The sequence below is a fragment of the Formica exsecta genome, unplaced genomic scaffold, assembly GCF_003651465.1.
Source record: "Formica exsecta isolate Colony F162 unplaced genomic scaffold, ASM365146v1 scaffold222, whole genome shotgun sequence".
Taxonomy (NCBI): domain Eukaryota; kingdom Metazoa; phylum Arthropoda; class Insecta; order Hymenoptera; family Formicidae; genus Formica; species Formica exsecta.
Genome location: NW_021849518.1, coordinates 907,445 through 923,018, shown reverse-complemented (window position 1 = coordinate 923,018; position 15,574 = coordinate 907,445). Strand labels below are relative to the sequence as shown.

Below are 15,574 nucleotides of genomic sequence, written 5' to 3'. Positions count from 1 at the left end.
TTCTTAGCATTCTACGTTTTTGCTCTCTTTTTCTTTCTTCACATTAAATTGTGAAAATATTACCTCGTCCTTTTAAATATAAGCAGTATAAATATATATATATATATATACATATATTATATACTTAAATATTATATATAATTATATATACTTAAAAAGAGAATGTATCTGTAATAAATGCAATATAAAGCAATATAATGCACTCTGAATGAGTCTATGACAGTCAGCATTATTTCTTTGATCTAACCTTTATGCAATAATATAATTATTTCTAAACTCTAGAACGTTATAAAATGAGATTATTTGTATAATTGATATTAATATTTATTATTTTAATAGATTGCTCAGTTAGAATAATTTTCGTATTATTCCAGAAGATAATAAAAATAAAGACGTAAAGATAACATAACATCAATTATATTCAAAATTTTTCTAAACTTTCTTCATAATAGTTATGAAGAGCATATCAATATATATACAAACAAAAAAATAAATTTAAATTTGCACTAATATTTCTGCAATAGTAAAAATTCATACAATAGTAAAAATATAAAAAATCGCTATTTTTGGAATTTCTATATTATTAGCCTAGAGTCTAGATGCGACATATAACCTGAAGGATTTATCATGACCGCTTCGCTCAGCATTTTTCGGCTCTTTTTCACGATAATGTGGCACGATTGGTGACAGCTGGATTTACGAATAGATCTGCAAAACTTTCAAAAGGACGAGGAGAGTTTCAATTTCGTAGTTTTGTTGATTAGATAAAGCGAGACGAACGAGCGCTGACGTTGATTCGTGAGACAGTCGACGATTTTAAGCTGTTTTGTAATTAAGAATCAATTTTACGTTGAATGTTTGCACGATGACATTTTCAAAGTTAAAATACGACGCTATACTAAAATTGACTGAGAATTCTTTAACACATGTGCGTCAGGTTTAAGAATAGCGTTTGGAACTTATGCATAATATTTTAGAATTAATCCTTAAATATTAATTGTGATTTGATTCAGTGCGTAGAGAGAATACGAGATCAAATCGTTCCAAAAGATTGTAGCAAGAACTTTTTACAGAAAAGTAATTGTCAATAAATAATTACTTATTTATTTACAGGTTGTAGCAAGAATTTTTTACAGAAAACTTATTTTAGATAAATAATTTTTAATCTGAGAAAACAAATGTAAAAAGATTTACTCGAGTTTTTTTATATGAATAGAATTTTAAAAAAACATTCCGATACAGTAAACAGCCAAAGATATCCAAAGAAACTTTCTTCTTTTCATGAAGTAATTTAAAAATCTCAGCAAGTGAAAAAGCAGCATTTTTTCTGACTTTGTTTGGCAAATATCTATAATTTTTTACAGAAAGGTAAATTAATATTTTCAATGCTGCAAAAAAATGCGATCGTGCAAAGAACGCTTCCGATAAAGGAAACGTGCTTTTCCATGACGCACGTGCGCTTTCATTAAGCATTCGTTAGAATTTCCTGGAAAACGCACACTCGTAAAGCTAGATGGATTATGATGGACAAACGGCGCCGCATTAATTGCCAAAAACCGCGCGAAGAGTTTCGTCGTGTTCGGACAAATAAAGCAATTCAACATTGAACAAGGTCAAGTTAATTAGTCAGTTTAATTCGGTTTTTTATGGATCGCAGTAATATGGACTAGCTGTTGATGTATTTTCTAGTCATATCATGAGCTTACGATTTGTTTTGTAATACAACGCAATTAACATTTTTATACGTTTTGAGCATAGTAGTGAAATTGTGCTATCAAACGTATTGGAAGAATTATTGAAAGAAATCGAGTCTTTTTAGATAAAGACTAAAAAGTAGTAATAGTTTTTACATTCAAAATATGTTATAGCTTTTTATTTTAACTTTTTAAGTACGTCAAATGAAAAATGATTGTAAACAGCGGCCAACAGATTCCGCAAATTGCGAATAAATCCATATTTCGAGGTATTTTGATATTTTATCGGGTGGAGTTCCGAATAGGTGAGAGCGGAGTTATTATTGGAGCTAATACCGCTAGAAGACTCTTCGTACATTGGTGAATCGCCCTGCAAAAAGATAATGAGTTTGACGCGTAGTGTAAAATAGAAAATAAAATATTGAAAAAACATTGTGAATTATTATGAATAATTAATATTAATTAATTGATTATTATTGAATATTAATAATGAATTAATATTAATTAATGATTACAATATGTTGCGTTTTGACCAAACGGAGCGTTAAGAACAGAGTATACAGTCTTCCTTTATTAAGCATAAAACTATTTAGCAACTATTTGGCAAGGTATTGTAATATTAACGTACTTGCATAGCATTTCGTCCGACCTGAGTTGTTGGAATTCTACTCTTGTGGGTTTTATTTCCAATACTAAACGTTGCAGATTTTCTGGAACTATTAGATGACGGGCGATCTTCCGCTTTTTCTATCAAAAATAATATGAATATATAAATAAATATACTCTTTTTTCTTTATTAAAAATATATTATATAATTTTACAATCAAGATGCTGTAAAATTTTCTTAGCATTCTACGTTTTTTTCCACGCATACACTTTTCCACGCGAAGCGAGGTTCCACATGGGTTTGCAACTTTCCACGCAGAGCGAGGTTCCACGCAAACCTATTTGTCTAGTTTTTCGGTAGTGGAGCCCCCCGCAGGGGGGCGGAACCCACTGTTTCCACGCATACACTTTTCCACGCGAAGCGAGGTTCCACATGGGTTTGCAACTTTCCACGCAGAGCGAGGTTCCACGCAAACCTATTTGTCTAGTTTTTCGGTAGTGGAGCCCCCCGCAGGGGGGCGGAACCCACTGTTTCCACGCATACACTTTTCCACGCGAAGCGAGGTTCCACATGGGTTTGCAACTTTCCACGCAGAGCGAGGTTCCACGCAAACCTATTTGTCTAGTTTTTCGGAACTTCACCCGCCGTTTTTAGTCTTTAACATCGATTTTCTCGAAAACTTTCAGTTTTACGCAAAAAATGTATAGAACATAAATGATGTATTTTTACAAGAACTACAACTTTTATTTGACACATTTTTTTCTTACATCAATATTTATCGAAATAATATTTAAAAAGTTATATTTTTTCAGTTTTTTTGAGTTTTGACCTTGAAAATGACCTTGTCGCAAATTTTCATTATCACATTTGTAATCAGCGTTAAAAAATACAAAAAATAGTGTAGTTTCAAAAAAATCGGAGGGTTCACCTATTCGGAACTTTATCCATTTTATCTATTGAATATAATACAAATTTATTTCTATAAACAATTCTGCATGTCACGATAAGTGATCACGGGAGTCATATGGCGGACACTTTTCTGAAAATGATTCGTGCCGTGTAAGTTTTTGCCAACCTTTACCTAAATTTTTATAAATTCTATATACATATTATATCAGAGACAGAGGGAGAGAGAAAGAGAGAGAGAGAGAGAACTACAAATATAGCTTCCCAAAATACGTCTTATTAATACGGTTTTAAGAACAATCTCATTTTTGCAAATTGCGTATATTGATCATACTTTAACATTTGAATATTTTGAGATGCTTGCAATCATCTCATACACTATACACATAGTTATCGCGAGAGAAACTCCTTTGGAGTATGCGCTGCGCATGCCTTTAATAGGGAGCGGCGTTGATATTAACTCCGGGTGCGAGAGTCAGAGTTGTCAGTCTGCCGGAGGTCGGCGGCGGTGATGAACGTGTTTTGTATATGTGTGTTTGCGTGTTTTCCTGTCACGACGCAGAGCGCACGTGACTCATAGAGATTGAAAGAAAAATAGTGTCGCGTATGCCGAGTGGTACGAGCAACTTTGCGGTGAGTAACATTTCGATTTCATTTTCGATTTTGTAATCTATTCTCGATATGATCGTTGATCAAAGTTGACAACTGCTAGTGCTCACGTACGACCGTGTATCGATTGTAGTTGACAATTTTGCATTTAAAATAAATATGCTTAACTACCGGATATCGGCTATTTGACAGAAAAATGAATACAGTGCTTAATAGATTAGGCTCTCTATAATATAATATAATACTTTTATATTTCAAAAATAAAATTTATATTGTATTTCTCGAAATGTCATCTTTTGGAAGGAAAAATACATGGGTGTTATCGCGTCTCTGAATGAATTGACAGATTGCGATGTCAAGCGTATCTCGAAGCTATATATATATATATACTCTTTGCATATTTTCTAGAGTTATTGCACGTATGTATTTCCACGCGAAAAGAATATATTATTTTTATTAAAATTATTGTGTTATATCCTTAATTTAATGAAGGGTGATAATAAAATGTAATTGCGCGTATCCCGATTGAAATATTTGTTGCTGTTTCTACTCTATCAACTTATCGACTAGTCGAACGTGCTGAATGCTTCTCTCATGCACGACTAGGCATCTTATTCGAACGTATTGTCAAATCGTTCGTAGGGACAGATAAAAGATAGCGGAAAGCAGGGAAAGACGGGAGTTGCGTCCGCAATGCAACATGGATAGGTTGGATGAAAAAGATCGAACGGCGGTGATTCCTGTGCCAGCAAGCGGTTGCAGAAGTGCATTTTCGTTTCTTATGTGAGTGTTGCCGGGGATATGTGTCGCGCCGGATCTTTTTTGTGAATTGGCGAGCCGAAAATGTGCTATTCCGGCAAATTGCGGATTAACGTTCGTGTTTTGGCGTCGCTTTTAACGGTGGCTTTTAACACACATAAAATTATTATAGTAAGTCGAAAAAAGATCAAAACACATAAAAAAACTTTTTATAAATATTTTATAGTATTTTTTATAAATATTAATGACAGGAATTTTGTTTACTTATATATACACTAAACATTTCAAATTTTTACTTAAAGATATAATTCAATGCTTGAAATAATCATGACATAATTATGAATTAATCAACAACTGTTAATGTAATGATTTGATGAATATTAATGGATTAACAATTTGATTCGATACCATGATTTAGTAATTATTCAACCATTTAACTCTGGCACTAACTATTCATAATAATTATTCATAATTATTAATAATTTGAGCAAGGAAGACACAATGTGTGCATTCTCTATACATTTGTGCATTCTCTTTATATTTGCGTACAATTAGCGAAAGATTTTGCGCATCGAATCGACCAGTCATTGGTGCATTGACTGAACGTTTCGATGCGCCCAAATAATGTAGATGATGGCATTTATCCGGCGCCACTACTATTTCAAGTGAAACATATCAATGCTTCATTCGGAAGCTTCCACCAAACAGCTAGATATTTCAAATTTTTTATAGAATACTTACACGCGCAACGCCGATGTGATGTAGATTGACAAAAAAACGTCAGCTTTTATTATATATATCGATGTTTGGAGAGAATAGCTTTTATACTCTTTCATATGAAAAAACGAACAATTAATTCATCAATCCGGGTGTTAATAAAAGTGTTTGATATATATATATTTATGTGTGTGTGTGTGCATTTTTATTAACTCTTTGAAGCATAACATACCATTTTGTTAAGTTGTTAATTGACTATTTGCTTTAATAGTTGCATGCTAAGTTATATATTTTTTATATTATTTTATACGAAAAATAAAACAATCGAGAAGTAATTGCAAAATATCTTTCTCATATTACGGTTTCTACAATTTTATACAATTCTACATACGATTCTTTCACATTTCTGTAAAAAATATTTATATTATTAGTTATTAATTATTTAAATAATTATTTATTAATTTTTTGTGAAAAAGTTTGCGCTTGGAAAAAAATTAATTTGCGTTCAAAATTTACTGTGTTTAACAAACACATTATAAGAAAGAGTATTTTATCAAGTCGTAACATGACCGGAACGCAATTTTCTTCGGAAAGCATTTAGAGTAGAACGTGTTCTACAACGATATAAAATTTCCGGATCGCAATTGTCCATGGAAAGATTTAGAGAAACATTTAGGAAAATAAGAATAAGAGAAAAAAAGAAGGAAAACTATATATATTTCAAGGGGCTAGGAGAAGGGTATAATGCGGAGATATATCTTTCGCGAAAGTTATTAGGGATTACAGTACCTATGCCGTTAAAGATTAAATCGTCTATTTGACGAAAGCGTGAATACGTCTCTTCCTTTCGTAAGCGCTCCATCTCGCGATGTCGATCCTCGTAATATCGCCAAGACGGTCCTTGCCATTCATCCCGCTCGTCGTTTTTCTTCCAAAGTTCCAAACCGACGTATTGACGTTGCTCTCTGGCAATTCGTCGTTCCGAGTTGCGCTTTCCTCGATGTAAATCCTACCCCTAGTTCCATCACTCTTCGTTCCGTCATCCCTCTTACGCTCTGCCGTTTATTCATCCAGCAACCTCATTTAACTCGATAACGATCAGCTTTGATCCTGATAAGAAGCCGAATACAAGCGTACTGTGTAAAATTTAGATGTGTGTGAACCTGTCTCTTTCTCTCTCTCTCTCTCTTTGTTTGCGCATACATTAATTTAATACAAAACAAGTATCCGAAAAATATAATAAACGGATCTGTAGAATTATTCGCTCAACTCTGTAATTACAGCATCTAAACACATTTTCCATCGAGGAACAAGTTAAAAATGCACTGTAATTACAATACACTGCCTAAATCGATTATTTCTGTAAATCGGTATAAAAGTATCGTACATGAATCGGTATGAAATAAAAATATCATGAATTAATAAACATTGAATTAACAACGACAAATATTACTTTCATCATTTATTTGAGATTTTATTTGCTTTTACTGCAAAGTTCTAATGGCGATATAAACACTATTCATAGATGAAGAGCTTAATAATATATAATTATGGAATTAATGTTAACTCTCTCCTGGATGATTGTAACTGGCATCAAATAAATGACGGAACAATACGATGATATTTTAATTATAAAATAAATTTACTAAATTGTACAGCGCGGATATTGATCAACTTTGCAAGAATCTAATTGATGATCGTATGTCCACATTAATACAGTGAATAAACATTGATTTTAATAAATAGATTAATTATTCCATTTGATTTTTAATGATTGAGATATTTTATATATAAATTCAACACGATGTTTGCATACTACGTATATGTATGTTAATAAATTTTTCATATTTTTAATAATTTTTTTTTATTATCAATATAATTTTGAAATTTCTTGCAAATAAATCGGAAACATGTAATAATATAATTTCAGCAATATAAACGTCATTCACAAAATTCGTAACCGCAAAGAAAGTTCTTCCTTGATAGATATTGTTTGAGTTGTTGTTGGTGCACGGTAAGCGAGGATACAACGAACAGGGCAGAACGCCAAGCAGAGTGAAATGCCATGCCCTATATACACCGGCTTGGCGCAATATATTTAGGCACTTGGGATTTATGGTTAACCAGCTTATTAGAGGCCAGTGATGCTCATGGATCGATGTGTCACATGGTGTACAAGCGTCGCGTTTCTCGTTTCGCGCATCGTTACGATCGTCAATGTGTACTGGTTATCTATTACAGAAAAGATGTGCACAAAAATGTGATTAAATAAAGATTTTGCAACAATAAATAATTTTTTTATTAAAACATTGCAATTGAAAGACTTTATGAAATTCTAATCATTGTTCGTTTCAGTTATTCTGGGCGTAATGTTAAGCAATGCATAATTAGCTATTTTACTAATTCTCATTTTCATCGAATAAAATATATTTATTAATATTTTTTAATTATTAATAAATATATGCGTTTTAATTAATATTTTTGAAAGATACAAATATTTCCGATCTATATTATTATTTTCGAATAATATTGGTATAAATTGTGATTTGCAAAACAATTTTATTACATGTAACATTATTAGCATAAAATTTAATCTAATTATTTTTTATTTGATATTTTAATATAATATTGCTCAATTTTTCATTTTAATATAAATATTTTATCTTAAAGTGGAGATGATGAGAAAAATTAACTTTAAATTATTTGAAAAAAACATTTTCTTAAACTACGTATTTACTTTAAAGTCAAAGCATTCTGTGTTTCATCTTTACCATGTCGAATATTTTGGATGCACGATCGTTCAATGAACCGAGAAAAGCGTGAATAATTTTAAGCATTCGTTTTGGCACCAAGACCCCAGAATTGGTGAATGACTCACTCGGTGTATTTCAGCGGCGCTTTGTTGTATCGAGCACGTGATTACCATGCCGGCAATTGTCTCTTATATTGGCATCACTCTAATTAGAATTTTAGGATTTACAATGGCTTTTCAAATAATCACATAATCATACAACGATTTTTCAAATAATCACCTGTCGCGCGTTCTCAATCATCTTGGCAGAAGTGCGAGAAATGTTAAATTCGTCGACGTTGTGCGTCGAGACGTCGGAATATTCTTCCCTTTGTTTAAATTTTAATTAAAATGCATAAGAGGGAAATAAACGAAGAACGTGAGGATGTGCAATAGACTTTCAAACGTGAGGGAGATCAGGAATTGTCGGTTGTTCTACCCGAAATTAATTTGCATTTTAATTTTAAATGTTCTTAGTCGCTTCACTTTTTCTTTTTTTTTGATATAAATTGTAATTTAATTTTTTTGCGCGTTTAATGCGCCAATAATTATCTAGTCGATAATCATAATAGACACAACAGAGAAAATAATAATAATTTGTCAATCTAAACTTTTCGATATTTGGCAGTCTTAAACGAAAATACGAAACAGTACTTTGAAGCTACGACAAATTACATAAAATGCGCTCAAAGTAAAATAAAAATATCCTTCCAATTATGTTGATTGGTTTGCAAGCATCAACTGTGATTTAAAATAGAAATGTTTAATTTTACGGTTTACATTGCTGCTATACTATCTATATTATATAAGATTTGCCTTAGAGCATTATTAAAACTGTTATCGATTCGTAATAATTTTATATGGTATTAATATGCTATTTCTTTTTTTACAGGAGATGCATAATATTAGGATCATGTACTACGTTGCTCTGTTGCTGCTTGCTGCAGTAACAAGCACGAATTCGACAAAATGCTCCCGAACCATAGAAGGTACCACTGGATCGCGCTCCTACGCCGAAGGCAAATATCACATTTTCATGACGCTTTTCAACAGGACCGAGATTGTTTACGCCTATATGCCAAATACCCGGTATAGCGGTAAGTACACACAGTCGTGGATAGTTATGAATAACGCTCCGCGAATAAATATTGATATCTCAATATAATTTCGATGGATGTTTTTATTTAAAAAATAAATTCTATATGAAAAATAAACGTAGAAAAAATAAATTCTATATGATCGCGACTTTATTGTTGTACGTAGAGAGAAAATTGCATTTGGCGTAGATTGTATATTTATACTATTTGGATGTATGAATACAGGAAATATTGAGAAGTTATCAAAGTTACGTCGAAATCAAGCACAACAACTTTGATCATTAATTCCGCCAATGTCTTTCGCTGTCTACGTGATATTTGAATGTTGATAAAGTTTGAATAAGTTCTGCAACGTGAGAAAAATGATGAAATACAGATCTCTTACTGATTGACATATAAATAATATTTATTAAGAATTTTGTTTCTAATTATATAATATTTAGAATAATTATATAAAACTATAACTTTAAATACGAGAATTCTAAGATTTCTAAAATATGATGTTTTTTGTTTATCTTACACACATACAATGTTCGGATTTTTGAATATTCAACAACTTAACTCTGATGATATTCTGTCATATACATATGAAAATCACCGCGGTAGTGCGTCCATTGTAATATTCGATGCTAGTGGAATTTGTATACTTTATAAGTCACATATGGATACATAAACGTTTGTTGATACGGAATTCTAAAACTTTTAAAAATGTCAGATATTACACCAATCGTCTTCGCTTTGAAAGCAATTTTACGACATTGGTGAAATAATAGAACGTATTATAAGATGTAATATCAGGAAAGTGATCAATTGGGAATCAAAAATCATGTAATCCATAATCAATCGATAAAGCTATTTATTGGATAAGATATGTTACGATATTTGCAATCATGTAAATTATATCTATTCAAATCACTTGATAATAAAGTAGAAAAGAATGTATATGATTTTAACAATGTAAAAGATAAATCAATATATATGAATTTTGATACGATAATAGAAAAGTAGATTTATTCAAAATCCGAAAAGCGTGGCTACAGTCTCATAAAGAAGGAAAATTAATATAAAAAATGTAGAGATCCTTTTAATATTTAAGTTCTCCAAGTTAAAGAGATAAAATGGATTGCGCGATTATATACGTTCATATTGACACCGAGGAATTGAAACATATGAAGAGGTCATCGTTGTATCAATTACTCACATTTTGATGATCGCGCAGCTCTAAAATTCAATGGCTCTTCCGGCCAGCAGAAATCGTACTACGGATTGAAAGACCGGGCGGAGATTCGGGAAGCGACGCTGGAAGATCGAAAAGGTCATTTTCACCACGAAAGTCGAGATAAATGCCACGTGCACGACCCGGCCAAGCAGCGATGAACTTTGACCGATTAGCTTTGTGGCAGTTTTACGCGACTGCGGTTTGATAATCGTCCTTTGTCGCCTGCGCAGGTTACACAAGACGATCTGTCACTATAGAATTTTATTGACGACGGATTCTTTGATGAATTTGGAGAGTTTATTTTTCTTTCACCAAAAATATTAGATTAATATTTTTAAAAAATTGAATATCTTAGCAATTAAAGCTTGATTAATTTTCTGTGATTTCTTTATAGTCTACGATTTATTACATTGCATTTTATAAATCATATTTTATATGAGTTAAATTTATTTAAATTTTCCAAGTTGGTTAAAATCTTCTAATTTCAAATATTTCACTATAACTGTCTCTGCAATAATTATTCATACAATATTAACATTACAATCACTATCAGTTATAGTAGGGTAGCATTTACTATATCCAATATACATGTGCCTCTCTCTAAAAGCGCAGACAGGTACAACCATGTACAGATACAAACGACACATTGTGTATATTATCAGTTAAAGTATATATTTATTTTCACATAAAATTATCGTTTTATTTAGTTACTCCGGTGCTCCGAAGAGCCGACACATTTTTCAAGCTTGACTGCACAGCTATTCTTACAGCTTTTTCGCGTCTTTTATATCGAGTATCACACACACATTAACTTGCGCGACATGATATCGTTAGCTGGATCGATGACCGTAGTCCCAGGTTTCTCTTGTCTCGACAGGTCGAAGTAGATACTCTTGATATGAGCTTCTCGCACTTTAGCAAGAAATCTTTCCGAATAAAACCGTCCAATCAGAACTTTACGATGGAGTATAGAGATTTATGTCACATCGCGAGATACCTGATGGTTTGAAGAGGAGGCTTACAAGACTTATAAAGTATAATTGCTAAATATTTAAAGACTGATTAGTTACTTGATTTTCTCGTAAAACTCTGTTTTCGTTATTTACACAGTTATTATTCTAGTATAAACTGTTTTAAATTAATTAGTAAAATTATAGAATTCAACATTATTTTCACTATTTTATTTATATTAATTCTTCATTCTTTTCTCTCTTTTCTTATATATCTATAAAATAGTGTTTACTAAAATAAAACTATCTTTATTTCTAACAATTTTTTTTTTTTTTGTTAAAATATTTTTACTATAAGAATACTTTTGTTTGTCATGAAGCACAAAACATATTAGAATTAAATCAACCATGCGCATCGATATAAATTCCAGTATTTCTTACGAAAACGTCTCTATTTATCTGGTCGACGACCCGAGCGCAGTAAAGTCCGCTTTCTCACTTGCTCTCTCTCTCTCTTTCCCGATCTTTTCGCGAAACTTAACTCCTCGTGCGGCTCCACTAACGCATGCAAATCTCGCGGGCCCAGTGAATTAATGCGTTACGTAACGCTGGCGGGATGCCAGGTGTGAGACATCGCCGCGTCGTGCTGCAGATTTAACGCGAACGCGTGGACTCAATGGCCGGCCCGATAAAATTCTATTAAATCGCGTCGACCGGAGGAGACGCCGGTCGACCGCGCTCACCCCAGGGGTTAAATCCCGAAGAAGAGGCCTGCTGGGAAAATTATTGCGCCATTACCGGTAACGGAGGGTGTCGCGAAACAATGTGGTGAGAGATAGTAAAGACTGGTATAATCAACGTATACATTATCGTTAATTATAAGTCTCTTGTCCTTTCTATTTTGTCCATAGAATGATTGAAACCAAATGTCTTTTCGCATTATATAGATTATAGATCATACTGTCGAGTTTTAAATTTTTTTTCAACGAAGATATTGAAACACATTTAATTGTTGAGTAATTGATTTTTGACGGCGAAGAATTTTTATGATTAATCAATATGACTTTGTAATGAAAAATTGTAACCGTTGCAATATCAGTTAATGCTAATTGTAATTTTTGTAATATATTTTTTCATGATCTATATCTCGCGTAGTTGGTTGTAATTTAGGAAAGGTCGATGAATCACTAAGCGCAAGAGTAAATAGAAGCTGTCGGTGCAACTGACGCTGGAAATTGCCTGCAGCGTTAATTAAATTTAAACAGTTAAATTTTCATTTTCTTTTATACTAAACCCGGAACAACGCCATTTAGGAAAATACCAGTGACTAGTCAATTATATTTAATTATACGGTCGATAATTAATAATAGATTTCTCGTACTGATGTTTGTACCAATCAAGTCAATTTTTTTATTCTATTATGTATTTATTATCGTAACGTGAAAAATAAATTTCAAGTTACGCAATATTTACGCGATCATCCGTAACAATATGTATAACAAGGTTTCATTATCCGTAAATTACGACTCGAGGATTTTTCTTCCTGAAGCAAACCGACGATCCATATAAGTATATAAGTAGATAACACAGTGTGTGGTCAGGCACATTTCCGCGTTCGAGCGATCGCACTCTACTAGGCTCTTTTACCATTACTTTACCTGAACGAATGACCTCGGAAATGAATGTAACGAAAATTGCGTAGGCCACAAAACGCCCGCGAATTTTTTATCCGCGAGTTATGCAGCTTTGAATTCGATCAGATAACGCGATCATTTTGCGCTGTCATCTCACGCGTCGCGATTCCTCGATACATCAGCTGTTCGCCACGTCAAACTCATCGCTTACCGGAAGCTAACACCAGAAATTAGTCGTCGTCTCACCTCGCAATTATCCGAGGAATTTCAGTCACGCAGTCGGGAGATATGGCGATGATTTTACGCACACGTTGTAAAGCGCGTACCCCTGCCCGTTCATTATTATTCGGAATTAATAATTCATTCCGTTACCGTTGTGTTATTGTTGAGGTAGCGCGCGCCGACAAACCCCATTGTCCGACTTTACATGCAATCCGCTTTGTTGTGAATGGAAAGTTGAGCTTTCAATGGACGAATTTAACACTTTGTGATGTACCGAGTCATATCGCATGTACTGTTACGAATGTGCGGATATAAAATGCAAATCGAGGCCAATCCGACTCTTGTCGATTTTAAATCGAAAGAAGAAGAGAGAGAAAAAATAGAGTTTGATCATATATCCGGTAAAATATAGTAATTCTAAAACTGTCGAATATTTGGAATTGATATCGATAATTGTAATTTCGAAGAGAGCGGATGAAAAGAAATGTCAAATTATCAGTTTAGATGCATTTAATTATTGTTGTAATAAAACAAATCAGGCTTAAGTCTTACAAAATGTAAGTCCAACCAGAATTTCTTAAGATACAATTAGTTAGAAAAAAAAAATAATATGAAAAATTTCTGTAATCTTTCACAAAACTTTGATTTGTATTTCCAATGCAAAACAAATGCGATCAAAAATACCCTTCGGACATTCTCGAACATCGAGAGTCTCGTTATGTTAGAAACGCGATATCCTGACGAAGGTCTCAGTTAACTACGTTTTTGCCGTTAATTCTTTTAATTCAGGGTTATGGGAATAATCATGCGGGAGGTAAATACAAGTATGATGACTCATCGTCATTGCTGACATAATAAATTTGAGCTTCGATAAATACCGGCAAATACAGGATATTTGAATTGGTGGCTTTTTATTTCAATTAATCATATAATACATAAATATTATCCTAGATCCTAGATAATATGCTAAATCGTTCATTTGTTAACAAACTCGTATATTGTAAATATTCATGGTATTACACATGTATGTGTAATTTATTATTAACCTTTTGTTCTATAATCCTTATTAAAAAGCTTTTTTAAAATTCACGCCACAGGTAAGTCTTTTTATGTACATAAAGATACATAGTTCAAGAAGACTTGTAACACCCAGAAGCCATACTGCTTCAAACAGTTGAATATTACATGCTATAACATAGAGAATATACGCAAATGCACAACCTTGCGACTATTTCGTAGTACATTCAAATGTTTAATTTAATTATTTACATAATTCTTGTAGCATTTTTTATTATTCAATATGTTCTTTATTTAAAGAAATAATTTAATCTAATTTTTATGATCTGGATATTGATTGTAATCAGCAGTCATGTAATTATAATCACTGTTTATATTAAATACATACGTGTAATATGTTATGATAATTTAATATTAAATATATACTAATTTAATAAAAATAATGATATATACATTTACTAACAATAAGAACTGATATAAAATTACTGACATGAAAATTTGATAAGATCTAAATTATATATTGTTTAAATAAGGTCGCGTGAAATGTAGCACACTTACATATGTTGAAGAAAATTTCGTAATAGAGAAAGAAATATACGAATTCTCTTGAACGCAGCAGCGGATTTACAGTGTGTCGTGTTTAATCCATGCTATAAATAGCAAGTCGGTAGCTGAGTTGATATATATTTCTATTGCGAAAACACGAATATTCCTGTGATACATAGAAAATCTATAAGCCGATATTCATGCATGTACAACATCTACGATGTTACCATAATAAGAAATGTTATTGATTATCTTAATAACTTTTGTCTTTTTGACCGCTGCTGGTTTATGATAAAAAGAAGAAAATTCCGGAAGAAGAAATCATAGATACAACGCGATAGTTTTAGAAAAAGTTAAATATAATATACTGATTTTTCTCGCAAAGTGCATTATTCTGTTTTTGAAAATTAAATCAATATTATGATGCATGAAGAAATAACCACGGCGTTCCTCTGTCGAATTTATTTGTTTTTTATGTCTATACAAAAGTTTTACCTCGATTGCTTAAATTTTTTTTCCTAAAAATAGAAATGTAGAAAGTTTCTCACTCGCAATCAATTATGAACTCCGCGCGACAAAACGAAAGATTCTCGTACCTTCTTTTGAATCGAACTAATATGGAAATTTTTATAGATGCGCTTGATTGTGCAAAAATTATGATGAAAGTAATTCAGAGCAGTAGCTCGCTTCTAATTACGACTATCTAATTATGGCATAGTAAGAGGCATTATAAGCTTAAAAACCAAAAGATATCGATAAATTTTTTTTATCGCGCGTGTATGTGTGATATTTCTATTATATATATA

General features: G+C 32.3%; 2 protein-coding genes across 6 annotated transcripts in view; one reads left to right on the top strand and one right to left on the bottom strand.

The window, feature by feature from the left end:
- Positions 1 to 2,469, bottom strand: part of LOC115235458 (kinesin-related protein 4-like) — a gene marked incomplete at its 5' end in the record, with an annotated part of 6,864 nt that extends 4,395 nt beyond the window's left edge. The window contains one exon of the mRNA XM_029807273.1: positions 2,323 to 2,469. Coding sequence (XP_029663133.1) covers positions 2,323 to 2,469 — 147 coding nt within the window. The remainder of the gene's footprint in view (positions 1 to 2,322) is intronic.
- A 1,220-nt stretch (positions 2,470 to 3,689) lies between these two features.
- Positions 3,690 to 15,574, top strand: part of LOC115235412 (spondin-1) — a 22,855-nt gene continuing 10,970 nt past the window's right edge. For 4 of the 5 annotated variants that reach the window (XM_029807192.1, XM_029807193.1, XM_029807189.1 and 1 more), the window contains exons 1-2: positions 3,690 to 3,840; positions 8,976 to 9,180. In XM_029807192.1, coding sequence (XP_029663052.1) covers positions 3,814 to 3,840; positions 8,976 to 9,180 — 232 coding nt within the window. In that variant the 5' untranslated portion in view covers positions 3,690 to 3,813. Of the gene's footprint in view, positions 3,841 to 4,467; positions 4,600 to 8,975; positions 9,181 to 15,574 lie in introns of those variants that run through there. The other variant, XM_029807191.1, reaches the window with a different exon arrangement.